Source organism: Suillus fuscotomentosus (genome assembly GCF_016647785.1).
Source record: "Suillus fuscotomentosus strain FC203 chromosome Unknown F5891scaffold_8, whole genome shotgun sequence".
In the NCBI taxonomy this organism is placed as follows: domain Eukaryota; kingdom Fungi; phylum Basidiomycota; class Agaricomycetes; order Boletales; family Suillaceae; genus Suillus; species Suillus fuscotomentosus.
In genome coordinates, this window is record NW_024539520.1 from 64,924 (window position 1) to 90,803 (window position 25,880).

At 48.9% G+C, this 25,880-nt stretch overlaps 7 protein-coding genes across 7 annotated transcripts; 4 read left to right on the plus strand and 3 right to left on the minus strand.

The window, feature by feature from the left end:
• Positions 1 to 3,825: 3,825 nt before the first annotated feature.
• Positions 3,826 to 4,341, plus strand: F5891DRAFT_1010003 (uncharacterized protein; the record flags this gene model as incomplete). The annotated part of the gene is made up of 1 exon (XM_041360623.1): positions 3,826 to 4,341. A coding segment is annotated over exon 1 (331 nt), but the record flags the coding sequence as incomplete, so codon positions are not given.
• Positions 4,342 to 5,496: 1,155 nt separating this feature from the next.
• Positions 5,497 to 6,403, plus strand: F5891DRAFT_1275361 (P-loop containing nucleoside triphosphate hydrolase protein; the record flags this gene model as incomplete). Its single annotated transcript, XM_041370202.1, has 2 exons — positions 5,497 to 5,507; positions 5,567 to 6,403. The coding sequence occupies 2 exons, from the start codon at positions 5,497 to 5,499 to the stop codon at positions 6,327 to 6,329; spliced, it is 774 nt and encodes a 257-aa protein (XP_041230486.1). The 3' UTR covers positions 6,330 to 6,403.
• Positions 6,404 to 8,004: 1,601 nt separating this feature from the next.
• F5891DRAFT_1010007 (uncharacterized protein) lies at positions 8,005 to 10,467 on the plus strand. The gene is given in 6 exon segments (XM_041360624.1): positions 8,005 to 8,198; positions 8,209 to 8,230; positions 8,253 to 9,491; positions 9,550 to 9,829; positions 9,887 to 9,933; positions 9,997 to 10,467. 4 exon segments carry the CDS (start codon positions 8,319 to 8,321, stop codon positions 10,132 to 10,134), a joined length of 1,638 nt encoding a protein of 545 aa, XP_041230487.1. The 5' UTR covers positions 8,005 to 8,198; positions 8,209 to 8,230; positions 8,253 to 8,318; the 3' UTR covers positions 10,135 to 10,467.
• Positions 10,468 to 10,927: 460 nt separating this feature from the next.
• On the minus strand, positions 10,928 to 12,566 carry F5891DRAFT_976502 (uncharacterized protein; the record flags this gene model as incomplete). The annotated part of the gene is made up of 2 exons (XM_041376606.1): positions 10,928 to 12,295; positions 12,357 to 12,566. The coding sequence occupies 2 exons, from the start codon at positions 12,564 to 12,566 to the stop codon at positions 10,928 to 10,930; spliced, it is 1,578 nt and encodes a 525-aa protein (XP_041230488.1).
• Positions 12,567 to 16,093: 3,527 nt separating this feature from the next.
• F5891DRAFT_719103 (uncharacterized protein) lies at positions 16,094 to 18,181 on the minus strand. Its single transcript, XM_041372946.1, has 4 exons — positions 18,088 to 18,181; positions 18,010 to 18,033; positions 17,554 to 17,950; positions 16,094 to 17,499 (listed from the first exon to the last, which is right to left on the minus strand). The coding sequence occupies exons 3-4, from the start codon at positions 17,761 to 17,763 to the stop codon at positions 16,150 to 16,152; spliced, it is 1,560 nt and encodes a 519-aa protein (XP_041230489.1). The 5' UTR covers positions 17,764 to 17,950; positions 18,010 to 18,033; positions 18,088 to 18,181; the 3' UTR covers positions 16,094 to 16,149.
• Positions 18,182 to 19,637: 1,456 nt separating this feature from the next.
• On the minus strand, positions 19,638 to 22,388 carry F5891DRAFT_719145 (uncharacterized protein). The gene is made up of 5 exons (XM_041372947.1): positions 22,150 to 22,388; positions 21,354 to 22,103; positions 20,596 to 21,304; positions 20,310 to 20,540; positions 19,638 to 20,262 (listed from the first exon to the last, which is right to left on the minus strand). The coding sequence occupies exons 1-5, from the start codon at positions 22,182 to 22,184 to the stop codon at positions 19,840 to 19,842; spliced, it is 2,148 nt and encodes a 715-aa protein (XP_041230490.1). The 5' UTR covers positions 22,185 to 22,388; the 3' UTR covers positions 19,638 to 19,839.
• Positions 22,389 to 22,820: 432 nt separating this feature from the next.
• F5891DRAFT_1010024 (kinase-like protein) lies at positions 22,821 to 25,691 on the plus strand. The gene is made up of 7 exons (XM_041360625.1): positions 22,821 to 22,951; positions 23,002 to 23,240; positions 23,311 to 23,699; positions 23,749 to 24,450; positions 24,551 to 24,669; positions 24,722 to 24,887; positions 24,940 to 25,691. The coding sequence occupies exons 2-7, from the start codon at positions 23,050 to 23,052 to the stop codon at positions 25,395 to 25,397; spliced, it is 2,025 nt and encodes a 674-aa protein (XP_041230491.1). The 5' UTR covers positions 22,821 to 22,951; positions 23,002 to 23,049; the 3' UTR covers positions 25,398 to 25,691.
• Positions 25,692 to 25,880: the final 189 nt, after the last annotated feature.

The following is a 25,880-nucleotide window of genomic DNA, read 5'->3' on the forward strand; positions in this document are numbered from 1 at the left end:
GTGAAAGTGTCAAGGTGCGTGCTACGCGGTCCCTCGTCACCTTCAGCCCCAATAACCAGCTCAACTCCCCTAGGTCGCTAATCTCGAAGTGCGCGCGCAGCTCGGACTTAAACCGATGGATATGGGATATATGGTTGGCGGTGACGGCCATGTCGTCGACAGAGACGGTGATGACGACGTGTTCGCGCGAGGTGCGTTTGTAGAAAACGGCTTGATCTACTTTTGACCTGCTGAAGCCCATTTCATTGAAGGCTCCAGCTAGCTCCTGCGCCCACTCATATCCTGCTTGTTTGAGTCCAGGTAAGCTTCTTTTCAGCTTCAGTACCTTCCCTTCCTGACCATCCTTCAAGTATCCAGGGGGCGCTCGCATATATATGTCCTCCTGCAGACTCGCATATAGGTATGCACTTTTAATATCGACTTGGTGTATTTCCCAGTCGCGCTGAGCAGCCATCGTTAGGACTGCACGTATCGTGCTCATATTGGCCGTGGGGGCGAAGGTTTCGAAGAAATCGACCCCGTACTTCTGGCGCTGCCCATTTGCAACTAGGCGCGCGCGAAGCTTCAGCTTCTCGCCGTCCGGCCCGCGCTTTGTGGCCAGGACGTAATGGCATGGGATAAGGTTTACGCCTCGAGGTGCATCTACGATTTCCCACGTACCTAGCTTCTCGAGTTGACTGACTTCGTAATTGATGGCTTCTTGCCACTCTGCAGCGTCTGGGCCCTTCAAGGCTTGTTGGAGGGTCGGTTCTGGTTGGACGGCGGCCAATGCTAGGTGAATATGCGCCTCTTCATCCAAGAGGTCGAGTTCTGACGCTTCCAACAGGCTTTCCATGGTTAGGGCTGCCGTTTGGCCCTCATTCAGCGCCGCATAGTACCCTGGGGGTGGTCTTACCCTCGTCGACCTCGCTTCAGGAGTAGATGGTTGAGGTTGCTGGGCAGTAGACGGTTGAGGTTGCTGAGGAGTAGAAGGTTGAGGTTGCTGAGGAGTAGATGGTTGGGGTTGCTTAGGAGTAGAAGGTTGAGGTTGCTGAGGAGTAGATGGTTGGGGTTGCTTAGGAGTAGAAGGTTGAGGTTGCTGTGGCATGGTGATGGGCTGGACGCTACTAGGTGAGTTATTATTACCGTTGCCGCTGTTATGTTCGTTGACTACAGCAGACTCCCCCTCGTCCGGCATACCATCGGCTGCCAGGATCGGCGTGAAGGTCACATTCCTCTCCACCGAGACACGCCGTCTGCCGGGCCAATACACCCGGTATCCTTTACTTTCAGCGTCTACCCCCACAAAAACTGCCTCCTCCGCCCTCGCCTCCAGCTTACCAGCCTCCAGCATATGGACGAAGACCCTGGCCCCAAATTCATGGGCCTGCGACAAGTCCGGCTTGGACTTGCGTACCAACTCGTAGGGCGTGCTACCTGGGATCGCCCTTGAAGGTAGGCGATTCTTGAGCCAAGTGGCGTAACTAACGGCCTCGGCCCACAGGTACTTTGGCATATCTCTGCCTAGGAGCATTGCTCTCGCATGCTCGACGAGTGTCCGGTTGAGTCGTTCGGCGACACCATTCTGTTGGGGTGAGTCGTGCACTGTTAGCTGCCGCTCTATACCTTGCTGACGCAAGTATTGATCGAACTCGGCGCTCAGATACTCTCCTCCTCTGTCCGAACGGATTTTGCGCACGCGCACACCTGGTGATTGACGGGCCACCCATGCCTCATAGGACTTGAACGCGGTAAGTGCGTCACTCTTTTGTTTGAGGAACTCGAGTCGCGTCTGCCGGCTAAAGTCGTCCGTGAAACTGACATAATATTTACAGCCTCCCAAACTCGTCGTCTGCGCCGGTCCCCAGAGGTCCGTATGGACTAGTTCTCCGTATGTAAGTGCGCGCATCTTCGTTTCTCTTGGGAAGGACTGCTGAGCTGACTTAGCTTTCACGCAGACTTCACAGAACTGGATGGCGGGCGCCGGATCTATGTCTATGCCCAGGATTAGGCCCTTCTTGACTGCGTCAAGAAGGGCCGCATGTGATACGTGCCCTAGGGCACGATGGACATCATTGATGGTAAGCTTTGTCCTGGCGACGTTGGCACGATGCTTACGGTCGGACGTTACAGCGTAAAGTCCCTGGACTTGGGGTATTTCTGCGATCGTCCTTCGTTCGGGGGGAGCAGACAGTATCCTGCACATTCCTCCTTCGAACAGCACGGCCAAACCGGCGGAGGCGATCTTATTGGTGGAGATAAGGGTAAATGCCATGGAGGGGGCATATAGGACGTCTTTTAGCGTCACGGTCGTTCGTTTCGAGCCCAACGGTAAGTCCATCCTCACGTCTCCTCGTCCTGTCGCATTGACAGTAGCTCCATTCGCAGTGTATATCTTCTGCGGGGCGATCTCAACGAAGGATACAAATTTTGCCCTATCCGGGCAGAAATGAGAGGTCGCGCCGGAGTCTACTATTGCTCCTCGGCGCTCTGGAGGTACGTCCATCGATTTTGCTATGACTGCGAGGTCTGACGTAGCGAAAGCGTAGTTGTCCTTTGGCTCCGGCTCTTTGGCTACATTGGCACTTTGTTTTTGGGTGCGTCCTCCTTGTCTCTGCCGTTGATTCGGCCCCTGACCTTCTTTTCCTCCACCTTTTCGCCAACAGTCACTCTTCCAGTGGCCCTTACGATCGCAGTTCGTACAGACTGCGTCGGGGTTGGATTTTGGAGCCGAGCTCTGCGAGCTTGTGCTCCTCCCTGCATTTGTTCTCGCGGAGAGCGCACTGTTGGTCCCGCGTTTGTTGGGACGTCGTTCGGTGAGTAACCGGTGCTCGTATTCCTCTGTGATGATGGTGATGAGTTCGTAGGGCGAGAGGGGAGTTTTCGTTATCTTGGCCGCTGCGTTCATCGACGACAGTAGCGGCCGGTAGGATTCAGGTAAGGACCCTAGGATGATGGCATGAAAGTCCGTATCAATGACGGCTACCCCCATTCCAGCTAACGACTCCCTCAGGCGCAAAAGCTCTGAAAAATGAGCCTTGACGTCACCACCTTCTTCGCACCTCGTCTCCTGGAGCCTCCGTCTCAGATCTATCTGGACGAGTTCGGTTTTGCCTTCATGTATGTGGCATATTTCCTTCCAGATTTCGGACGCGGATGCTAACTTTTGGACACGTAACAGCAGCCGATCTGTGATCGTGCAAAATATTTGCTGTTTTACGAGTGAGTTCTTTTGTTGATACTCATCGGTCTTTGCGTCGAGCTCATCGATTTCTTTCTGCGTAGGTGTTGTACCATCCGGCTTCGTAACGGCCCCCGTAGAGCTCTTTACGAAAGGCGTAGGCTCTTTAGCTCGTCCATCGGTATATCTCGTAAGTCCTCGTGCACCTATAGCCGTTAACGTCCTTTCCTTGTAGGTTATCCAGTTCGAGCCATCTTCGGCGAGCTTCGGGATGTTAAAAAGGTTTGAATTGGTGCTGGGAGTCGACAAGTCCATGGAGGAGACAGGGCTCATAACCTGTGGAGGAACGATACACGCGGGAGGTTTTACGACACGCTAGAACAAAGGTACGAGTCTCAGTATTCGTTTCGAATCTCTATTAACAATTGTTTGTACCTAGAACAAAGGTACGACTAGATGTACGTCAGCGCTTGCGCTCGAACGTTACAGTGGGACTTGTACTTACGTCTCAGTATTCGTTTCGAATCTGAGACGTTTCGACGAAAACAGCGTCCTCTTATACGGTGAGTCTGCCAGCAATAGCTTTGATGAAAAATATATACTTAAAGAACGAAAAAGATTGCCGACGTTGACACGTCGTCGACGTTCTCCGTTTGGAGACGCTCGCACTCGATGTGCTCTATTCTTCGGCCGTATCGTCCTTTCCTTTCTCAGCTCTCTCTCTCTCGGCCTTACTTCCCTCGGACACATCGGCTCTCAACAGGCTGATAGGATTAAGCAAGACTAATTTTTGATACCCAGATTCGCTTGTTTACTTTGTCCTTCTCGATACGCTACGCACGATTGCTACATGCAGTTCAGTTATTACGTGATATTTATCGTAGCGCCGCTGACGCGCCAGTTCCCGACTCCACCGGCTCTTTCAACATTTCCTGTTTTCCTGCCAGTTGGTTGTGAACTAGGGTTCGACGTTGTCGAATTTGACCTTGCTTGCCTGCATCATGGGTCGAGTTCGCTATGCCGGAACCATTTTCAACGTCGATTGTTTTCTGTATACCCCAGTTTCATTCTACCGCTGCTGCTCGGTCTCTCAGTTTCCCACGGGAGGACTTACTTTTCCACGCACGATTTGGGTAGAGAACGGCACGTTTGTTGCAGACAAAACCCTCCTCCACTATCGTGGGAGTCGGGAATGTAATTGCATAGCTAAGGCTAAGTGATACGGAATAAGCGCAAGAAGTCCCAAGTGTGTAATGACCTGGCCCGGTACCTCTTGAACGACAATCGGAACTGCCGGAGACCAACCCTCCTGCCACTCGGATCCAATGATTGCGCCGATCAGGATAATCAGGCAGTAGTATAACAGCTGCACACTGAATACACACTGTCGTCGGAAACTTCTACTACTTATTGCCAGGTCATCGATGGTCACTACATAGACAAACGATAAACGATGTTAAATTGGCTGACTAGGGCCACCTGTACTACATTTACGAATTCCTTTCCTGTTCCGACGCTCTTGATACTAGAATTCTCCCACTTTAGCTCATTCAGGCTTCAGCAGCATCGGTTCTCAATTTCATAAGTTGACTGAGACCCTTTTGCTCTACACATGCTGTCATGCCCTGCCACCCTCCTTGCTTGCATTTCCTGCAGGGTTCGTTGTTCCGCCAAATCCCTGAGCTCGTAACAACCGATCTACACAAGCCTGAGATCTGCATAGTCCCTTCCAACAAATCTTGACCCTGGACAAAGACAACTTCACTCCAGATCATACATTTCGGATACGCAAGCTAGTGTTCAAACGTTCACTGCTCAAGTAAGTGTATGAATCTCCGCAACAAATTAGCTAAATCAGGTTCCAGCTGGAACAGTCGGGCCAATATTGGCTGAAGTTGATTACTCCTCCGGGAACCAAAGTTTCCAGTACAACATTCTACCGTGTCGAGCTTGTACTAGTAGTACAGACAGACTGTGTGGTCACAGTTGTCCCTTGCCATTCTCACATGCATTGAGCATGCTGTATCCAGGCATCAGGATCTATATTCCAATCTGAGTCTGGCGCCTGAACTTGTTACGTTCTAACGGGTTCCCCGGACTGGTCTGGTCACTAATACTAGGGTCTGAGGGTTGAACCAGGGACCTCCGACCTTAATGTTGTTTTTGTTGCATGCGGCTTAGAACATGCTGAATCCAGGCGTTAGGATCGGTCTTTAAATTTAACGCCTGGACACGTCATATCATAACGAAGCGGGGACTGAAGGCAAGACTGATGACACTCAAAAACACCGACAACGCAAGTCAAGATACTCCATTCATCATCTTCAGTCTTTGCAATGTCGTCAAGGTGCGTACTCTATCGTCAGACGCGCATTATGCCGTATTTTGCTAAACATCAGTGATTAGAAAGAATATCGTACTCTTTGGGGCGAGTGGAGTGGGCAAAAGCTCGGTCGTGAACCTCATGGCAGGGATGGTGGTAGCAAAGACATCTCTTGGCTTAGAACCCTGCACGCTCCGTTGGCAACCCTATGACATCAACTTCGATGGGGAATGTTATAAGGTCTTCGATACCGTTGGACTCGAGGAACCGCAGCTTGGAATCAAAGAGTATCTTGAATCCGTCGAGCACGCCTACAAGCTGGTCAAAGAATTGGACATGCAAGGCGGTATTGATCTGCTTATGTTCTGCATCCGCGCCGGCAGAATGACCGCCACTCTTCAGAGCAATTATCGGCTCTTTTACGAATTCCTCTGCGAGAAGAAGGTTCCCGTTGTCCTTGTGATCACAAACCTCGAAAGAGAGAAGAATATGGAGGATTGGTGGTATCGAGAACAAACGACCTTGGCTAAATATCAAATCGCCGTTGCTGGCCATGTGTGTATCACTGCCGCTGATGGACTGCAAGCTGGCACACAGGCGGCATTCCGCTATGAGGAATCGCGCCTCAAAATCCGTGAGCTCGTTAAGCAGTTTACGGCTCACGGGCAGAGGCAGTCGTGGATAGGAGGAAACAACCTGTTCGTCTCGTTGATGCGCAGGCTAAAGGAGCTACTCACAGGGGGTTCGCATGTGAGACGCAAAGATATTGTTCCTCATCTCACGAAGCGTTGCGGAATATCTCCAGATGTCGCAAAACAGTTGGCTAATATGATACGACGAGTCTAATTTTGATACCCCAGACCCGCTTGCTTACTTTGTTTTTGTCGATACGTTACACACGACTACTGCATGGAGTTCACTTGTTACATGATATATATTGTATAAGCGATCCGTTCGCTTGCGGACGGTTCTGTTGTTTTGTACTTGCTTATGCTCTGCCAACCCATTATGAATTTATAGTAGTAATGAAAAGTAAACTACGTTCTGTCTCTCTTTCGTCATTTGTGCTAATGTTCGAATGTCGTGGCGTTTCCTCACTCTGGACAGTGCTGTGTACAGTCACGGCGGCAGCTGACCGTGTACAGATGTTGCTTGAGAATCGAAACTCTCCCTCCTTGACATGGAAGATAATATCGATAATCATCGATACACTCCGAACACGAACTTTATGTAAGATGATCAGTGTAACAAATACAAAGGTGACTGAAAGGGTATAAAGCGTCGTGAATCGACATGGACAAAGACTGTATGGCAAGCCGTTGATTAGAATTACTTGCCATCGAAGCTTCTGTAGCTCGACGCTACGGTTTCCTGGACTGGCCGCCATTCTGCCACCCAACATTGCCGCCACTACGCGAAGGGCATCCGCCAGCGGGAAGTAAGATTATTGCCCACATAGTAGCTTCAGAGTGTCATCGAAAGACCAAAGTCTGCGAGGCAAAGCTTTCGTTGTTATTGATGAGTATATTGGTTTGATACATCATCATCGTCATGATTTTGTCATCTTTCATGTGTAGTGTCGCATTATGTAAGAAACCTACTGGTGTTAAGACTGTGTTAAGTCTCTACGGACAATGCCTTTGCATCATGCACCGAGGATTTTTTCAATCCTGGTCACGTATGGAGAAATCGAAAGACTGCATGATACTTGAGACCAGATGCTATCGCCTGAGTGATAGCCTGTTGCGCGTGGAGGCCGGGCGGTCCGGGCGGAGTGCAGTCGACAAACCATTGGTCCATGATTGATATAACAACGCTTTCTCAGCTGGCTCCTTCACTGGTTGGCAGCAATGATTTGGTGATACAATTATTAGGGCTCGCTTTTGACAGCGAATGTATAATACAAATGCCTACTAGTGGTACTGTCAATATATGAATGAAAGTGCATCAGAGATCCTTATTGCTACAAAACCTGAAGCATCCTCACATCCATTATGCATGTCAGAGATAGAAATCACGTCTCCGATTCTTGCAATGATATTGTAACCCTCAGCTCTCCGGAAGACTCGCCGAGAAAGTCCGAAGCAGCCTATGATCGCGACGAATAGATGAGCAAGAACGTTTTCACAGTGAACCTTAGAGTTTCTGGATGAATAAAACTTGCCTTCGATAGTGATGTAGATGACGGTTTTGTAGAGATATTCGTCCACCTTGATACTAAGTGAAATATCACTCCGTGACTGCTCTCCAAGGCTTGTCCCCGCCTCCGTAGCAAGTCTTTACCAAAGCTCAACTTCAAGGCCCCATCATGAACTGTCAATGGACGGGGTTGTACTGTTACAGCCTATGAGCAGAACATGAATGAATGAAAGATGCATGACTCGAGGACATTACGCAGCTCAATATTATAGAAAAGGCTCGCCGGCAGCAACTTGTTCCCACAAGTGTTGTGTCCTTATCGAGTGGCTATGATTACTTAATTATTTGGCTGATCAGAACACCACAGCCACAATATTTTGCCGGTTGATGATAGTGAACAAGTATTCTGGCCAGCTCCTTTATCCTTTTGACTATCTCGCCTTTGATAGGCCCTAGGTATAAATAAGTACTGCTCTGACGAGTGTTTTATATTCCAACTATCCTCCATCGAACTTGCATTTCACTCGACGGCACCGCGTCGTCTTTATCGATATCTCCGAGTCAGCGTCGACAGCACATTGGTTAGTCACGTGATACGAAGTAACCTTGTAACTAAATACCTTAGTCTTAGATCTTGCATGAAGATTTTGTCCATCAATATCTACAGCTGCGTTTTCGTCGACAGTCATCCATTCAATGTCGCTTCCAAATGAACTCTGGCTTTCAATTTTCGAATATCTACCTTCACAGTCGCTTCGTAATGTTGTCTTAACCTCGAAGAGGTTTCATGCAATCGCCATTCGTTTTCTCTACAAGCATCTGATTCTGACGTCTCCGACATCGTTTGTAACGGCGTACTCAGCATTGTCTTCTATCCAGCCTTTACCGCACGCTCTTCTTCTTGGTATATCCCCCATCGTGGAACGCCCTGTGGAGCAGCTAAAAGAAGCTGTTGCCGTTGTTTCCTTGGCGGAAGGTGACGACTGGACACCTATTCCCCTTAACCGGCAAACAAATAGGTATCGCTTCTTCCAAATCAAGGATGCCTACCAACCACGCTTCCTTGCCGACGCTACCGTCTACGAAAATCTCCTCACCCAAGTCACGTCTTTTGCCTCGCTCAGACAGCTCGTCTTCCGTGGTATGCTTCTCCCGCGAGATTTACACTCTATTCTGCGCGACCTTCCAAACTTGCGTGATTTAGCAGTCGTGCACTGCACCGTTCACTTCACTGGTGTCTATATAGATGTTGACCACACTTCTCTGAAACTTCAATCTCTCACCCTCCTCGATATCCGCGCTGTATTCCCATCTAATGATGATGACACTAATCCTCGCAATCCCCGTACCCGTCTACGAATGCTTGCACAAGTCCCCACTATCCGCACCCTCGCATATGACCACACTGTCTGGTTACATCGCGTTTTCACACCTTCCTCCCCGCCTCCCCCACTCACTGCTCTCGACATAAAGTTCCCCATCCATAAAGACCGTTCCAGGGTTCCGCCAGGTTTCATCTCATTCCTTGAAACTCTTCCCTCCCTCCGCACTCTCATCTTGCGAAACCACGTTCCTGCCCTTTTATTGTCACCAAGGGCTCTTCCAGCCCTCTGTGCTATTTCTGCACCTTTATCTATCATCTCTTCTATCTGTTCTGGACGCAGCATCATCAAACTTGATATCCGCGACGAGGCCGTGCTCACGCCACTCTACCAAGTATTTGTAGAAGCGCATTCTCACTTGTCGAGGGTACAAGAGCTCTCCCTATTTATAGGGGACTGGGATGACGAAGTTGTGCTGGCCATTGTCGCGCGTTTTCCTAATTTAACTAAGTTACAAATCAGGTATGCAAGAGGAGGTCCAAGCGAGGTGCGTTGCATTTCCCTCATTCCGTCTCTCCCTCCTCATCTCCGACCCTCATTTTCAGGATACTATACTCGGTATGGGTTCGCGTACACTGTATGCTCTTCCGCACCTCGTATCCGCACATATCTTCCGCATCCCTCTTCCCCCGCCCCCTCAAAGTGTCCTTGAGGCAAGGAAGCGTGATGACGACACAATATATGGCGCCCCTGGTATCGGTGATACTTACTTCGAGAGCATGCATGACATCGATACAGTCACGGATACGCTGATGGAGGGTGTTCTCAGCCTGCAGCAGCTGCCTTTCTCCCAAGACATCAGCGTAGACTTTATGGATGAGCAAGGTAATGTCTCTGCATTATATTTCCAATCTAAACGCAAGTCTGATCCTAAGTCTGAAGAACCCCGAACGTCGGAGCCATTTGACGAGTACACTCGCGAACTTATCGTACGTCTGCTTTGTTCTATTTTGATTGTGGTTTCGGAGGCACTGATCGTGTTCTGCGCGTAGATCGCATGGAACCGTACTTGTCCTGGACTTCGCACTGTTCAGCTACACCCGGGGTGGGTGTGGCGGCGCGCGGACCGTATTGACCACTGGGTAGCGAGGCCGTGTGAATCGGGCATTTGGGGCGATGTATTTGGGTAGATCGTCGGTGCAGAGCGTCTGGGGGTTGAACCAAGATGACAAAGTGAGTACGGAGATGAATAAAAGAGGGAAACAGATTGAATGTGATACTACCAAGGAATCCTCGAACAGATATATCTACACAGAAGGTGGCACTCGGCGATTTTTTGTATCATTTCGGAGGTAGTTTTTTATATTCATATTTGAGTACCCGAAGGAAAATTTTGTAGGTTGTATTTGTAGGTTTTTTGTCGTCTGCGAGGGGAGTCTATTTGCACATTTCCTTCTGTATTAGAGGTATTATGTGAAGCTTGTTATTGTACTGTATTTTTTATGCAGTGTTCTTCCTGACTAGTGACTCCTTGCCCTTGCGCCGATCTCAGATTTGATCGTTTAACGAATAGTCCTTCTCGAACTGTAGACCTGCGAAAACCCTGGGTCTGATCATGTATCATGCATGAAGCATGAAGGTTCGCACTTCTCGTGCTTATGCATCACTATTCGGATGGCGGGATCAGTTTTGACAACAGGTGCGTCCATGATATACGCTCTAAAGCCCACGAGTGTATGTTCCATGGCGTTCTATATAAGCCCAGTGAAACGATAAGACTTCATCAGAAGCGGTGATGAGACGTACAATTTTAGATACCGAACACAACGAACTACAGCGCGATTTACATTTGTTCACTACTTTCAGGCATGCGCAAGCATACAGAGCAAAGGTACATAATAGCTAACATATCGTAAAATTCCATGTACAGCCTCCTATTGATCCTCACAGTAAGTCACTAGTCATTCTTGTCTCCTCCTCCGACTAAGGCTGTAGCTGCAGTAGAAAGTTTGGCCAAGAAGCTGCCTCGTCTGGAAAGTTTTCCCGCTCGATCAGCAGTTCGCTCCATGCTTTGTCTAATTTTATCCACGCCGAAAGACCATTGAAATGGAGACAATACTTGAGGTCGGCTAGATTTGGAAACAGCACTGCTAGGAAGAGGTGCAAACGTGATGCTTCCGACACCTTCGAGTGTCCGACATGTAGTTTACAGAGGGTCGTCTGCGTGGTCCAAAGTTCCGGGTTTCCATCCGGCGCACAGGGAAGTGTCGGAAAAGGTGTGGCATCGAATGTTAAATGCAGGTCATGAAGTGACTTGCACCTGGTCGCTAATGAAAGCACTGAGGTCAAGGTGACCTGATATTCGCCAGGTACGTTTGACGCGAATGTCAACGTACGGAGATCCGGCCAAGCAACTGCAACGTCCTCGATGAACGCGTCATCTAGGCAGTACTTTCCAATGTCAATAAATTTAACACTGGACAGCCTCCTGAACCGGAGCAAAGGCCGGAAAATAGAGGAATGGAGTTGGTCGTCAGGCCCAAGTTCCTCCGAGGGGTTTTCCGAATAGTCGACCACAGTGATATTTTCCAGGAATGCAAATGTTTTGCAAGACGTAGATAAGGATTTGATGGCCGCGGTGATTTCAGCTGGTCCAGTAGTTGTGTAATACGAGATTTCGAGGACCGACAATCGTGGCATGGCAACTTTATGAAGGAAGGATGTGGAATTTTCCAAGCGGGCGCCAGTGAGATACAGATGTTTGAGCGTACTCAATTCAAGTAGCATACCACCTGATGATTGGAACACCATATTGCTTGATTTGCTCAAAGCCAGTGTAAGGGTTTGGAGATTGGGTAAATGCTGGATATCGGGAATGATCTGCTTCATCAGATCCATGCGGAGTGGGCCAATCGATAGGACATTCAGCTTCTTCGGCAGCTTAGGTGCCTTGGAAGGACAGGCCGAAAGCTTGTGTGCGCTGTGTAGTGATAGTTGTCGAAGGCCAGGCGCTTCAGTAAAAATGGCATCAAACATTTGCTCTACCTCGTGCATCGGAGCGCGGGGCTGTATGTAATATGCGAGGCGTTCCAATCTAGGTGAAAGGAACTGGCGAAGCAACGAGAGTTCTGAATCGAAGTTCAGCGAGTGCCGAGGTATTGCGTTGAAATGCAATGTGTGCAGTCGGGGGAACAACACAGCGGGTGGAAAGAGCTCAAAAAGTCGCTGTACGACCTGGCCAGTTGGGTTCGGGGGACTACGGGTGTTCCCCGTGAAGATCAACTCGCGTATCCTTGCCGCATTGATCTGGACACGCTCCCACTCCGTGGGTAGCGGTTCGCGGGAAAAATTCTGCAAATTGGAGTACGGTGAGCATCGTCCTGTCAAGACTCAAGTGGCAGACATCACTCACCATAACGTCATGCCACCAGGGATTCCAAGTGTCTCCCGGGAGACACCGGAAGAGGGGTGTCAAACTGTCCTGTTGAGACCATAGCATGTCGAGGGCGATATTTGAGAACGCGGAGCAGGTCATCGCCATGTTTCGCAAGTCCAACTTAGAGGACTTGACGTGTTCCAGTATAAAGTAGACGATATCGTTGACTTTGAGAGCGTTATGCATGATCAAGAGTTGTTGGTAGCCCTCGGTCATTTGCACGATCCTTTTTATATATCCAATCGTATCCACAAGTCCACAGGTCTAAGTCTTTTGTCTGGGTAGTATTCAGTTGTGGAGCTTACTGCGCCATTGACTCTATCGGCTGCATTGTTGAAACAAGAAATTATTCAACTGGCACTGTGGACATTTCTCACCACTGTACAATGGTATGTTTTCGCTAAATGCAGGGTACTTACAGTACGGTATTCGCTGCGGGATCGCTAAAAGCAAGGTAAGCGCACATAGCTGCCCACGTCATCCCGTGAAAGCCTCACCATCCATGGAGAGTAACTTTGAGACAGATGGTCAAAGAAATCTATGCCAGTTACTAGAGGTCCAAGCATGGATTCAATGTATTGACAACCAACTCTCGATTCCAGCACTAGTCGAGGCTGTTGAAGAGGACATTTCTGGCAATAACAATTTAGACGTGTCAAAAAAAAATGAATGAACGTGCACACTCAGACTTATGAGAAATGTATCTTCATTCGTCTATAATCTGTTAAGGGGGACTAGTGCACACTGAGGCTCCGTGTGCGAATTCGTTACTAGCGCTGAACTACAAAACAATCTTGCACTGACGCCTCATCATGCATCACTGTTCACGAACATATCGGATGCTGAGCGTTGACAACGTTGAGTGATAAGTCTTAATTGTATTCAGGACCCCAACAGGTCTTCAACTGGCGTCCGACCTTCAAGTGGTTGGGGGAGGACATCCAGGAAATGGCCGTAACCAAATACAATTAAAACTCAGCCTGGGTCAGCCGCGACCTGAGGCCCAGACTGGTCCCTCAACTATCCGCTTTGATTTCAACAATTTCGATGACAGATGCAGGCAGCGAGTATCTCACATCGTTGCCTTCCATCCCTGTTAAACAACTGAACTACGATGCAGCACACAGCTCAAGTCTTTAACGTTCTGGAATGTTGGATTGATAGTGACGCATGTCACTGGTAGTGTTTTGTGAAAACCTGCCTAGTCACTCGCCGGTCAATAACGTGGATAACTCATAAAAGGTATAGTCGTTTAAGATTTGTCTTCAATGAAGCTGACGCTTTAAATTGTGTGAAAGGCACAATAATCATAACGGCGCTCGGTCGTGCCAGCAGCTAGTCCAAGTCCCGAGTCCCCGACAGCTACTAGTACTTACGTGGGACATGACCGGTGACCATGCATGACTGCAGACTGATTTGGCTATAAGTAGGCTTAGGTCAAACGAATTCATTTGACAAAGCCCGGTGACCCTGGGATGTCGGACCCGAGGATATGAATGTATAGGATTTTATTTGGCGATCTACTGCTCCGGCTCACATAACTTACATCAGGGTTTGATACAGTTTAGTGATGGTGCACTGCAGCTGGCATATCACGTCGGCGGAGTGTTGAACCGTCTACTGCTACGTTCTTACCCGGCTTCACGTTCTACTGATTATATTGTTTAACATGCCGGTATAACAGAACGACTCGGCCCCTGTGGACCAAATACCACATATGTGTTTGCGCGCAGCAGCCCCAGGCCAAAACTTTCTTTGACTCTCTTTAGCGATGCGATGTGATTTACTCCACCCGCAGTAGACACGGGAACTAGTATAGTTTTTCATGTTGGAAGATCCAGTAGCGCACAAATGAGTCGGGATGAATGGCAATGGAAACAAGTTAGTCGCCGAAATCAGGATGTTCACTATTTGTTTGAACGTTCCAACTTCCTGTGTATAATCTAGTTTTTCCAGCGCGTAGCTGTGAGTCGTGACAAAAACCTTTACTTCAGTACAACCAAGTGATGGACGGTATTATACACGTACTCATGCTGGCAATAAAAGGTGATATAAATGGTACGAATTTCATCGTCATTCGTCCACCAAGTTCGCCGCTCACTCACTCACACCCTCTGATATCAAATGATCCAGCTGGTGGCCGCTCATCTTCTTTTTAGCTATTTTATGGGTCCGTACTAGTAGAGAACCGGTCTAGTGACAGTGGGCATTCCGTACTAATGTTTTCCCTTCCATACCCGTCTAATCAACTATCATGTAGGGGTGAGCGACATTCTTGGACAGCTTTCTGATCCATAATAATGATGGCTACAGTTGTGAGTTGCTTTGGAGCATGTGATCCTCTGAAGCTCATCGCTGACCGGATGTCCCAGGCTATTACATGTACTTTGCGCTATATTGGACGATGTGGGTCCTGATTGCAATACTTGGTGGTGAGCCTATACAGTTGCGATACCTCGACTTCACTGAAATATCGCGCAAAGTCATCATGATTGCTCGATTAAATGTCATGTATCAACGATCTAGAAAGGTTCTGGTTGTTGTCTTCACGACCATCATTTTCGCCAATATAGTGATGCTCACAATAAATATGAAGTATATTTCAGCGGGTAAGCTTCAATTATGGATCGAAAACTTCGAGTGCCTCAGGCTCACTAATAAATTTCAGAGCAAGTCATCCTCTCTGGCACCTATCAGTGCATTGCTGACGATCTCCAATATTTGGGCACCATCCCTTGGATACTCACCGGTGTGTGGGAGGTGTTCACACTGTGTCTTGCAGTCCGGATTGCTTTAAAGCACTTCCGTGAATTGCGACAACACTCGGCGGGAAGTGTTATTAGGGACTGTTTCGTGGTGTTAATGAAAATTCATATGAGTTACTTTGTGAGGTGAGCCGACAACGTGAACGTGGTTATATTTTCCGTTGAAGTTCTTCACATACCAGCTCCGTTGTAGTTTTATGCTTCTGCCTCGGTTATTGTTCGTCAACGATGCCAAAGGTACGCCAATGTGTCACTGACCTCCGCATGCAACCACGCTTCATCGATGCATCATTTCCCATAGAACTCATGTTCCCAAGCAATTGTGACTTATTTTGGTTTTCTGAAAATATTCACCATTGGGCAGTCAGCTGTACTGGGACAACGGCTGATCCTCGGTGTTCGAGAAAATTACGCTAGGCTCATGATCGACTTCGATGCAGGACCTAATCTGATTTCAAATGCTTTCCAAGAATCTGTGCATGTATCAACTAGAAATAGTGTGTAACACAGGAGGTGTGTAATATGAATTACACTACGAGTGTAGGGCCTCTGCAGGGAACAAGAGGATTTGATTACATTTATGCGTTCTTGTTGCATCACTATCGGTACTACTGCCCACTGCCCACCGCGAGCGTACCAAGGGAAGACTGAGGCTGACATAAATGCCTTTGAGGGTTCAGGCGCAGCCTGGAGTTCCTTACTCAATATTCATGCGCAAGTTTTATACGTCTGAGCGAATGAGGAGGCACTGGGATGAAGTGGCTGCGGACGAGAGTGAGCCTTTTCATATGAGACGTATAAATACCGAACACAACGAACTACAGCGTGATTTACATTTGTTCCCTACTTTCAGGCATACGCAAGCATATAGAGCAAAGGTACATAATAGCTAACATATCGTAATATTTCATGTACAGCTTGAGACCACCTATTCATCCTCACAATAAGTCATTCTTGTCCTCCTTCTCCCATTCCTCATCTTCCACTTGGTCCTCCTCCTCCGACTAAGGCTGTAGCTGCAGTAAAAAGTTTGGCCAAGAAGCTGCCTCGTCTGGAGAGTTTTCCCGCTCGATCAGCAGTTCCCTCCATGCCTCCTCCGTTTGTATCCACGCCGCAGCACCCTCGAAACGGATATAATACTCGAGTCTGGCTAGATTTGGAAACAGCACTGCTAGGAAGAGGTGCAAACGTGATGCTTCCGACACCTTCGACTCTCCGATATTTAGCTTGCGGAAGGCCGTCTGCGTGGTCCAAAGTTCCAGGTTTCCATCCGGCGCACGGGGAAGTGTCGGAAAATGTGTGGCATCGAACGTTAAGTGCAGTTCATGAAGCGACTTGCACCTGGTCGCTAATGAAAGCACCGAGGTCAAGGTGACCTGACATTCGCCATATTCTTTTGACGCGAATGTCAACGTATGGAGATCTGGCCAGGCAAATGCAGCGTCCTCAATGAACGCGTCGTCCAGGCAGTATTTTCCAATGTCAATAAATTTGACACTCGACAGCTTCCCGAACAGGAGCAAAGGCCGGAAAATATTGGAACGGAGAGTCCCAAGTTCCCCAAAGCGATCTCCCGACTGGTTGATCATAGTGATATTCTCCAGAAATGCAAATGTTTTGCAGAACGTAGATAAGGACCTGACGACCGCGGTGACTTCGGCTGGTCCACTAGCTGTGAAATACCAGATTTCGAGGGATGACAATTGTGGCATGGTAACATTATGAAGGAAGGATGTGCAATGTTCCAAGCGGGCGCCAGTGAGATGAAGATGTTTGAGCGTACTGAATTCAAGTGGTATACCATCTGATGTCATATCAAATGATTTTCCCACAGCCAGTGTAAGGGATTGGAGACTGCGCAAATGCTGGATGTCGGGAATGATCTGCTTCATCAGACCTATGCGGAGTGGGCCAATCGAAAGAACATTCAGCTTCTTCGGCAGCTTAGGTGCTTTGGAAGGACAGGCCAAAAGCTTGTGGGCACTGAGTAGTGATAGTTGTTGGAGGCCAGGCGCTTGAGTAAAAATATCATCAAACAATTGCTCTACCTCGCGCGCCGGAGCGCGGGGCTCTATTTTATATACGAGGCGTTCCAATCTAGGCGAGAGGAACTGGCGAAGCAACGAGAGTTCTGAATCGAAGCCCCGCAAATACTGAGATAATGCCTTGAAATGCAATGTGCGCAGTTTGGGGAACAACACAGCGGGCGGAAAGAGCTCGAAAAGTCGCTGTACGACCTGGAGACTTGGTTTCGGGGAACGACTGGTGTTCCCCGTAAAGACCAACTCGCGTATCCTTACTGCATTGATCCTGACCCGCTCCCACTCCGTGGGTAGCGGTTCGCGGATAAAATCCTGCAAATTGGAGTACGATGATCATCGTCCTGTCAAGTGGCAGACATCACTCACCATAACGTCACTCCACCAGGGATTCCAAGTGTCTCGCGGGAGACACCGGAAGAGGGGTGTCAAACTGTCCTGTTGAGACCATAGCATGTCGAGGGCGATATTTGAGAACGCGGAGCAGGTCATCGCCATGTTTCGCAAGTCCGACTTAGAGGACTTGACGTGTTCCAGTATAGTGTAGACGATTTCGTTGACTTTAAGAGCGTTGTGCATGATGAAGAGTTGTTGGTAGCCCTCGGTGATTTGCACGATCCTTTTTATATGTCCAATCGTATGCACAAGTCCACAGGTCTAAGTTTTTTGTCTGGGTAGCATTCGGGTGCGGAGCTCACAGCGCCATCGACTCTATCGGCTGCATTGTTGTGGACAATAGTTGAAACAAGAAATTATTCAACTGGCACTGTGGACATTTCTCACCACTGTACAATGGTATGTTTTCGCTAAATGCAGGGTACTTACATTACGGTATTCGCTGCGGGATCGCTGAAAGCAAGGTAAGCGCACATAGCTGCCCGCGTCATCCCGTGAAAGCCTCACCGTCCATAAAGAGTAACTTTGAGACAGATGTCGAGCACCTGCTTTACTCGGCGCCTTCGGTGGTCCTAGCAGCAGGTCAAAGAAATCTATGCCAGTTACGAGAGGTCCAAGCATGGATTCAATGTATTGACAACCGACGCTCAATTCAAGCACTAGTCGAGGCTGTTGAAGAAGACATTTTTGGCGATAACACTTTAGACGTCAAAAAAATGAATGAACGTGCACACTCAGACTTAGGAAAAACGCATCTTCATTCGTCTATAATCTGTTAAGGGGGACTAGTGCACGCTGAGGTTCCGTATTGCGAATGCGTTACAAGCGCTGAACTACAAAACAATCTTGCACGAACGCCTCATCACTGTTCACGCACATATCGGATGCTGAGTAATAGAATTGTATTCAGGATCCCAACAGGTCTTCCACTGGCGTCCGAACTTGTGGGTGGGGCTATGTAACATTCTGTGAACTTGCTACAGCAAAATTCCGAGGCTGGACGAGCCGCAAAAAATCTTCAGCGCCCAGGACAAAGCTGTGATCCACTTTTTCCGAGGCAGGTGGAGCCCAGTATCGACGTGAGACCCGCAGTAATTGCCAATGCATTCAGGAGTGTCGGCAGATAGAATCACAACTTCCATATCTTGCTTCAGGAGGCTACAGTTGAACGCTGCAGCGCTGAATCTTGAGCTATAATAAGATCCGGGAGACCGCGAAACAAAAGAAGAAAAACAAAACTCATCAATCTCGATCCGTCCGCAGTTTGTCCTGCGAGAATTCCAGAGAGTATCCAGGCTCCAGCACGATGGCGCATTGCGATGACTTCTGGAATAGGGGGTTCCTCTGTAGCTCCTGAGCACGCATCATCTGCAACGAGCACTCCACAATTTCAATAGTGATATGGAGAATGACCTGAGCAGCCACAGCCTCCTGGAGTAATTATCCTGTAAGCAATGCAGAGCGCATGCCAAGCACCATTATCAGAAAAGACAACTTGAAAGAAAAACATTCCTTGCTTCTCGGACGGCAGGGTCCACATCCGCAGCGCCCAGCTGCTCTTGGAGTCCTATACTCCAAGAAGTTCGCCCGCGGCAGAGTCTGTATCTTGCAAGATTCCATTATCTACAGGCACGAGTTTTGGTGCGAATTCGGACGAGTCTGACTCGAGTCTGAATGAAGGCTTTTCGCGGATGACATCTTCAAAACTGAGGGATAAATGCGTGCGTATCACTGTGACTGTCTGACGTTTAAATGGTTGACTCACATCAAACATCCACGGATCAGACAGAACAGTGTTCCGTAAATAAGGGCGGGTACAGCATCATAATTAGGACGCTGTAAGGGTCTTCATGTGTTTGTTGTTTAAAATGAAGATGCAACGTCAGTGCCACCGGAAGTTATGATGGCTTACTAATAAGACAGCTTCAGCTGAGGTGCCCGAGCTTGGCCCGAGCACAGCCAAGCACCCTCTATCTCGATCAGTCATCTTCGATCATCGATCAGTTGCGGGATAATCTGCTTGACATCGAAGGGAGCCGGCGAGTCACCAGTGCCATCAGCGCTTCAGTCAACACCCTATCATACTTTGGTAGTAGTTACCGATGATCAAAGCTGTACACAAAGCAAACGCATCTAAAAGTCACTGGCTTGGAAGGAAAGACAAGTTTCATAATGTGGCAATGGTGTAAGGACAGTGCGCGAATGCGTCAAAATCAAAACTCTACAAATACAAAAAATCATAATGGAATTATGTCTGTTTCACCCATCCTGGTCAGAGAACAATGATATCGGTCTCTGCAGAGGTGCCGGCGAGCTCGATCGTTCAGACTCTTGCGGGTGACGATGTCCATGAGACGACGAAATACGCATCGGCGGTTCAGGGTATGAAATACCCTCAGGAATAGGCGACATCTGATAATGCTCATCAGGTCCTCGACTTCTTGAGCGAGGATATTGGGAGCCCGGTTCTGGTGGTTCCCCTGAGACGGGCATGAACCCTGCTGGCCATGGAGGCTGTGTAGGTGTGGTCGACTGGTAGGCGCCGTGTGAGTCTTGCGAATGTCTTTCGGATGTCCGGGATTCTTCATGAACCGGAGGAAGGGGCCGATTTGCGACATCTGGACTAAGAAGATGATGGTGTGCTTGATGAGAGTGGTCAGATGGAGTCGAAGCTTCATCGGACTGTAAAACATGTGAACAGAAGATGCATTTCATATCGGAGCACATACCGGGGGTTCAACAGTTATATTTGGAACACTGGCAGCTGATTGTGTTCGCTGGTGGAAACGTTGCCTGAAGTTGAAGTAGTCGAGTGGATTTCTTGATCGTGGTGGACTCCGTTTCTGGGAAGGACCTTGCGATGATTGGGACTCTATTCGACTTGAAGCACGTGAATCAGTATGTGGGGCGGGGATGTTTGACTCCCTGGGACGCTGATGTCCAGGAGGTGGGATAGGTTGCTAAACAAGCATAAAGTTAGTGCCCTGATATTGAATACTGGTGATAATATCGCACAAAATCTCTTACGGCCGGCCCAGGAGTTGCTGTAGCAACAACTTCTGGGTCTACACGCCATTGTTCTACCAGATCTTCCTTCCGACTTTTCTCGGGGGGATATCCGCCGCGCGATGACGTACGTCGTTCAGTCTGACTTTCACTCCTTGTGTGCGTGGAAGATACATCGTGACGAAGTGAAACTCCATGTCGTTCGGTGGGGGCGCTTACAAGCTCGTATTGAGACATATGCGTTGATGTTGATCGCGACATGAGAGATGGAGTATGCAGACTTGGGACTGGGATTGCGGCAGGTTGCGCATATGCGAAATCGCGAGTTCTCACAAGAGCATAGTTTGAATCCTCAGCATCATACGAAGGACCGCGACGTGAGCGGTTATCTAAGTCGTGTGGGTGTGTGCTAGAGCTCAGGGACACGGGCTGATAAAGTTCGTGTGGCGGTGGGATTGGGATGTACGATGTCTGTGGGTCTGCTCGCGGTATCCAACCATCCCGGGGAACGTCAGCTGAGTGGCTAGAGGTTGTGCGTATTTGCGTAGGGTAAACGGTCTCCGCTGGGGGACTCGTTGGTGGCGAGGGCGTCATAATTCTTCTTGGAGGGGAATGGGAGGGGACTGGGGTTGCTTGCGGTGGTGGAACTGGTATAATAGGAGCTGCATATGGCGCAGTACCATACTGCCCAACAGGCGGAGCAGACTCCGGGCGCACGCTGTCCATAAAAAATGAGTATGATTGCACATAGATATATGGTTACATACTGTCTTGAAGATCGTGGGTGCGCCCGCGGCTGTGAGCGTACATCATTATTACGTTCGGAGTGCACCGACTCTTCTTCCTCTTCTTCGTCCCCTCCATCTGGTAGGACGGCAGGCCGATGCACTCGTCGGACCGGTTCATCATCATTTCTTATCGTGCTTCCTTCGTCGAAGCCGAGCCGACGTCCGATTGTTAGGCCCTCTTTGTAACCACGTCGCCTGCCATCCTCGTGGGCGAGCATCATCATCTTCTCCTCCTGCAACTTCCTTGCTTTTGTTCTAGCTCTCGCAGCATCTGCCTCAGCTTCACATTTCTGAGCAGAAACTTGATTAATGATATCCTGTGCACGAAAAATTTCCTTTTGTGCATTTTCAAGCTGGAGTTTGTACAGCTTCAACTCCTCGCGAAGACGAGCTGAGTCTTGTTCAGCGCGCTCGCGATTCTCGGTTGCTTGACGCAATCGGTTGAAGTATTCGAGCGCACGGCGCTCTGAACTGTTAGCCCGGTTGGACTCTGTCTCGAGACGTTCAGAAGTGACGACAAGAAGTGCATTGATTTCGCGGACTTCATCGTCGCGAGCGATGAGACGGGCGAGGAGGTGGCTGCTTGAGCCACCGTCTGTGGTGGTATGTTGTGACCGATGGCGGGAATTTGATTTGCTGGGACGACGAGGACGGAGGTAGCTGGGTGGGGAGGATGGAGAGGATGGCCCAGACTCGAGATCGTTGGGGTGTTCGTTGGCAATGCTGATCCTATGGGGGATGAGAGGGACATTACGATATATGGTTGTTAGCATACCTTTGTTCATCATCAAGGTCGGCGAATGGAACCATGGACGATGATAGGCACGATCGAGCACCTGAAAGGATGCTGATAAGCTGTGGAGTGAGAATGTATGATCAGCAGAGTTGAAGGATAAATAGCACAGGATGGAAGGCGCAGCCTCGTGTTATCCGAACCGGATGAAGGAGGGCGTAAATATCAATTAATGGATGATGATTATGAAAGCTGGGGAACCGGCGACAGGGAAAGTCATGACTTGTACACGTGTTTCAGGCATGCAATGCTATTCACGGAATGCCTGAAGAGGTAAACAGAAGCCAGAGACATACCAAGATGGTTAATCTGGTTTCGAGAATATGATCTCGTGGCCTACACGAAACTTGGTTTGACGGCAGAGGTCATTGATACAACGTTGGTGACTATTGTGATTACACGAGGCAGATGAGTTCCTGTGGTAATTATGACGTGTAACCTGCGGGTAGACATTGATGCGTGCGGGGAAAGACGTATAGGTTTACTCCATAGGGAAGCAGGGCGGAGATTTGGACTAGCTCCTTGATGGCGTGGTCATCGTGCGGTTGTTTGGCAAGAACGTCTGGAATAAACAATATCATGATATGTCACTTATATTAGTCAGCCAAAAAGTAGCCAATCACATGTCTCCTGATATACTTTGATCACTGTAGTCATCGTCGTCGTCGTCGTCGTCGTCGTTCTCGTCGTCGTCGCCGTCGTCGTTCAAGTGTTCTTATTGTTACTGATTTTTACTGTGTTATAGCGAAAGGTATACCCAAATAGAATCAGTTAAACATTGCAGGTAAGCTTATCTCCCGTTGCTATCAAACATAGTTCTTATCGCCTGCTTAGACAGAACTTGCCTTATCGTTTTCGTTTACAGCATACCCGAATTTCACTATGTCTCACGCATCCTATTCTTCTCACTCCCAATCCATCATGACCGAAGACGAAGAAGATTGGGAGGACTACGTCAAGGGAGGCTACCATCCTGTTCACATCGGTGACTCTTTTTCAGACAGCAGGTATGTCGTCGTCAGGAAGCTCGGCTGGGGTCATTTCTCCACAGTATGGCTCGCCAAAGACACAAAGTAAGCAGGCACATCTTCTCTCCCCACGTGCAGTCCGTTTATCTTTCCTTCCGTTTTTTTATCCGATCAGAATGAATCGTCATGTCGCGCTCAAAATCGTAAAGTCCGCTCCGAGGTACACAGAGACCGCTCTCGATGAGATCAAACTACTCCAACGTTTGATCACATCTAACACTCTTCCCGTCCCCCCAACCCCTGATAATCCAAATCCTCCTCCATCCCATGCCCACACACATCCCGGGAGATCACATGTCATGTCATTTTTGGATCACTTCCGACATAAAGGTCCTAATGGCACTCACGTGTGCATGGTTTCTGAAGTCTTGGGTGAAAATCTCCTCGGCCTCATCAAACGACATCAGAACAAGGGCGTGCCCATGCACCTCGTCAAACAAATCGCGAAACAAATCCTTCTAGGTTTGGATTACATGCATCGTTGTTGTGGCATAATTCACACAGGTCCGTTATTTTTGCCTCTCCCTCGGACCTCGTGACCATGTTCCAACAGACTTGAAGCCTGAAAACGTTCTTATAAGTATCGATGACGTCGAATCTATCATTCAGACCGAGGTTGCCGCATCAGCAAATGCCACATCACCACCCACCCGACTCGTCGGCGTACCACCTTCCAAAGGTCGTGGTGGCAACCAGACACCTCGCTCCGAATCCGTTTTCATAACCGGATCTCAGCCCCTACCGTCCCCATCCTCCTCGTTCGGCAGCAGCCCCATGTTCGATAAACTTGCATTCGGTATGAGCAAGATCGATGGTGAGGCCACCTCCAAGCCCGGATCTTACGGATCTAGTTCAATGGTGAAGGATGGCTCAGCTGGATCAGCTGCAACATCAGGATTGGGCCCTATGGACGCCTCCTCCAAGCGCGCAGACTCGACAGAGGTGGCCGCAGAGCGTATCTCAAATGTCTCACTCCATCCATCCGGATTCAATAAGACGCCGACACCTCACCCTGCCCATCCTCCAGGGCCTTCACTACTGACACAAATGGCCCCCTCCCAGCCCCCAGTTACAACATCATCACAGCCACACGCTGTATCGACTTCCAAAACATCTATGGAACCCAGTGCTGTCGATCCAAAGCTTTCCACCTCTGTCATGTCTATGGATTCGGTACTGGCAGAGACATCTACAACGTCTAGCCTGCTCGAGAGTACTACGAAGATCACAGTCAAAATTGCGGATCTTGGTAACGGTTGGTACACTTCCTTTTACATTATTGTCATTGCGTTTTTCATTGCATTTTCATGGCTGCTCATTGACATTCGCTTCGGCGGTGCTCTCTATCTTCGTAGCTACCTGGGTCGAGCATCACTTTACAGATGATATTCAGACGCGACAGTACCGTTGTCCGGAGGTCATTCTTGGAGCTAAGTGGGGCACTAGTGCAGATGTGTGGAGTGTTGCCTGTTTGGTATGTCCAACAATCATCATCGCTCAGGGCATACTGCTCATACACACCTCAGGTATTCGAACTCATTACCGGAGGAGACTATCTCTTCGATCCCGCGCCAGGCCCACGGTACAGCAAAGATGATGACCACATTGCCCAGATCATAGAGCTGCTGAGAGAAATCCCGAGGTCAGTAGCGTTTTCAGGGAAGTATAGTTCGGAGTTCTTCAACCGGAAAGGCAAGTTTCCTAGAAATGCCCTCTGATACGTTCTCACCGTATCATACTCTAGGTGAACTCCGACATATCAACAAGCTTCGGTTTTGGCCTCTTGAAGCGGTATTGCATGACAAGTACCTCTTCCCGAAGGACGAAGCTGATGCTATTTCTGCCTTCCTCACTCCGATGCTCCAATTGCACCCCGAGCGCCGTGCAAAAGCTTTTGAGCTTGTGCATCATACATGGCTGGACGGTATAACGGTGCAGGGCGAGATCGATATCGTCCGGCGGGCCGAAGAAGAAGAGGCTGCAAGACGCAAGTCTACAGAACAAATTTCACTTGATGCCGACGAGGTAGATGCCATGAAACCGGTTGGGGAGGCGGGTACCGGAAGCGATGATGGCGCACTGCAGCGGGAATTGGCACAACCGCATCAAGCGCCCATACTATCTGCACCTCCTGTCCCGTCATCCTCTACCGCCAAGGAGAATGCGAATGCCCCCTCCTCAAAGTCATCGCATGTCCGGTAACCATTTCCTGTTTTGTCTTGCACATAGACGTGTGCACTATTATACCGTAGCACTTTTGTTTTCCTCATCTCTTACCATCATATTGTGTTGCTATCTCACAGTCTTGTCTGTACCCATAGACCGCGACGCGATGAACACTAGTACTTACCTGCCCTGCTGTTTGGGTGCCCTTGTTTGCGTAGAGTTTCTATACCAAGAAATGTAGTAAGTAGAATATGGAGCCGTAGTTCACAAAGTGGATGAAGGTAGACCTGTATGCTAATAAAGAAGTAGTTTGATTGTTTTGACGACCCTTGAACTGTCGGAAACTCGCTACATTCTTGGTGGCTCTGAACTTGTATTGCATGGGATTACTCGAGGGCTACGATCTATCTTCATAACTAATAGACCGCTCCAAACATCAATGACCTCGAGGTCGGTATTGTGAATTCGTGAAGTGTTTGGAGTATATCAATTCTACCCTGGTCGATCGATCTAACTCGC

Coding starts and splice junctions, on each gene's coding strand:
- F5891DRAFT_1010007 (XM_041360624.1), top strand. CDS start 8,319: ATGTCGCTTCCAAATGAACTCTGGCTTTCAATTTTCGAATATCTACCT. Junction 9,830..9,886: donor AGACTTTATGGATGAGCAAG/GTAATGTCTCTG, acceptor CTAAGTCTGAAG/AACCCCGAACGTCGGAGCCA. Junction 9,934..9,996: donor AGTACACTCGCGAACTTATC/GTACGTCTGCTT, acceptor TTCTGCGCGTAG/ATCGCATGGAACCGTACTTG.
- F5891DRAFT_719103 (XM_041372946.1), bottom strand. CDS start 17,763: ATGCACAACGCTCTTAAAGTCAACGAAATCGTCTACACTATACTGGAA. Junction 17,500..17,553: donor CCTGGTGGAGTGACGTTATG/GTGAGTGATGTC, acceptor TCCAATTTGCAG/GATTTTATCCGCGAACCGCT.
- F5891DRAFT_719145 (XM_041372947.1), bottom strand. CDS start 22,184: ATGGTTCCATTCGCCGACCTTGATGATGAACAAAG. Junction 21,305..21,353: donor CACCCACGATCTTCAAGACA/GTATGTAACCAT, acceptor TTTTATGGACAG/CGTGCGCCCGGAGTCTGCTC. Junction 20,263..20,309: donor ATATAACTGTTGAACCCCCG/GTATGTGCTCCG, acceptor CATGTTTTACAG/TCCGATGAAGCTTCGACTCC.
- F5891DRAFT_1010024 (XM_041360625.1), top strand. CDS start 23,050: ATGTCTCACGCATCCTATTCTTCTCACTCCCAATCCATCATGACCGAA. Junction 23,241..23,310: donor TGGCTCGCCAAAGACACAAA/GTAAGCAGGCAC, acceptor TTATCCGATCAG/AATGAATCGTCATGTCGCGC. Junction 23,700..23,748: donor TTGTGGCATAATTCACACAG/GTCCGTTATTTT, acceptor ATGTTCCAACAG/ACTTGAAGCCTGAAAACGTT.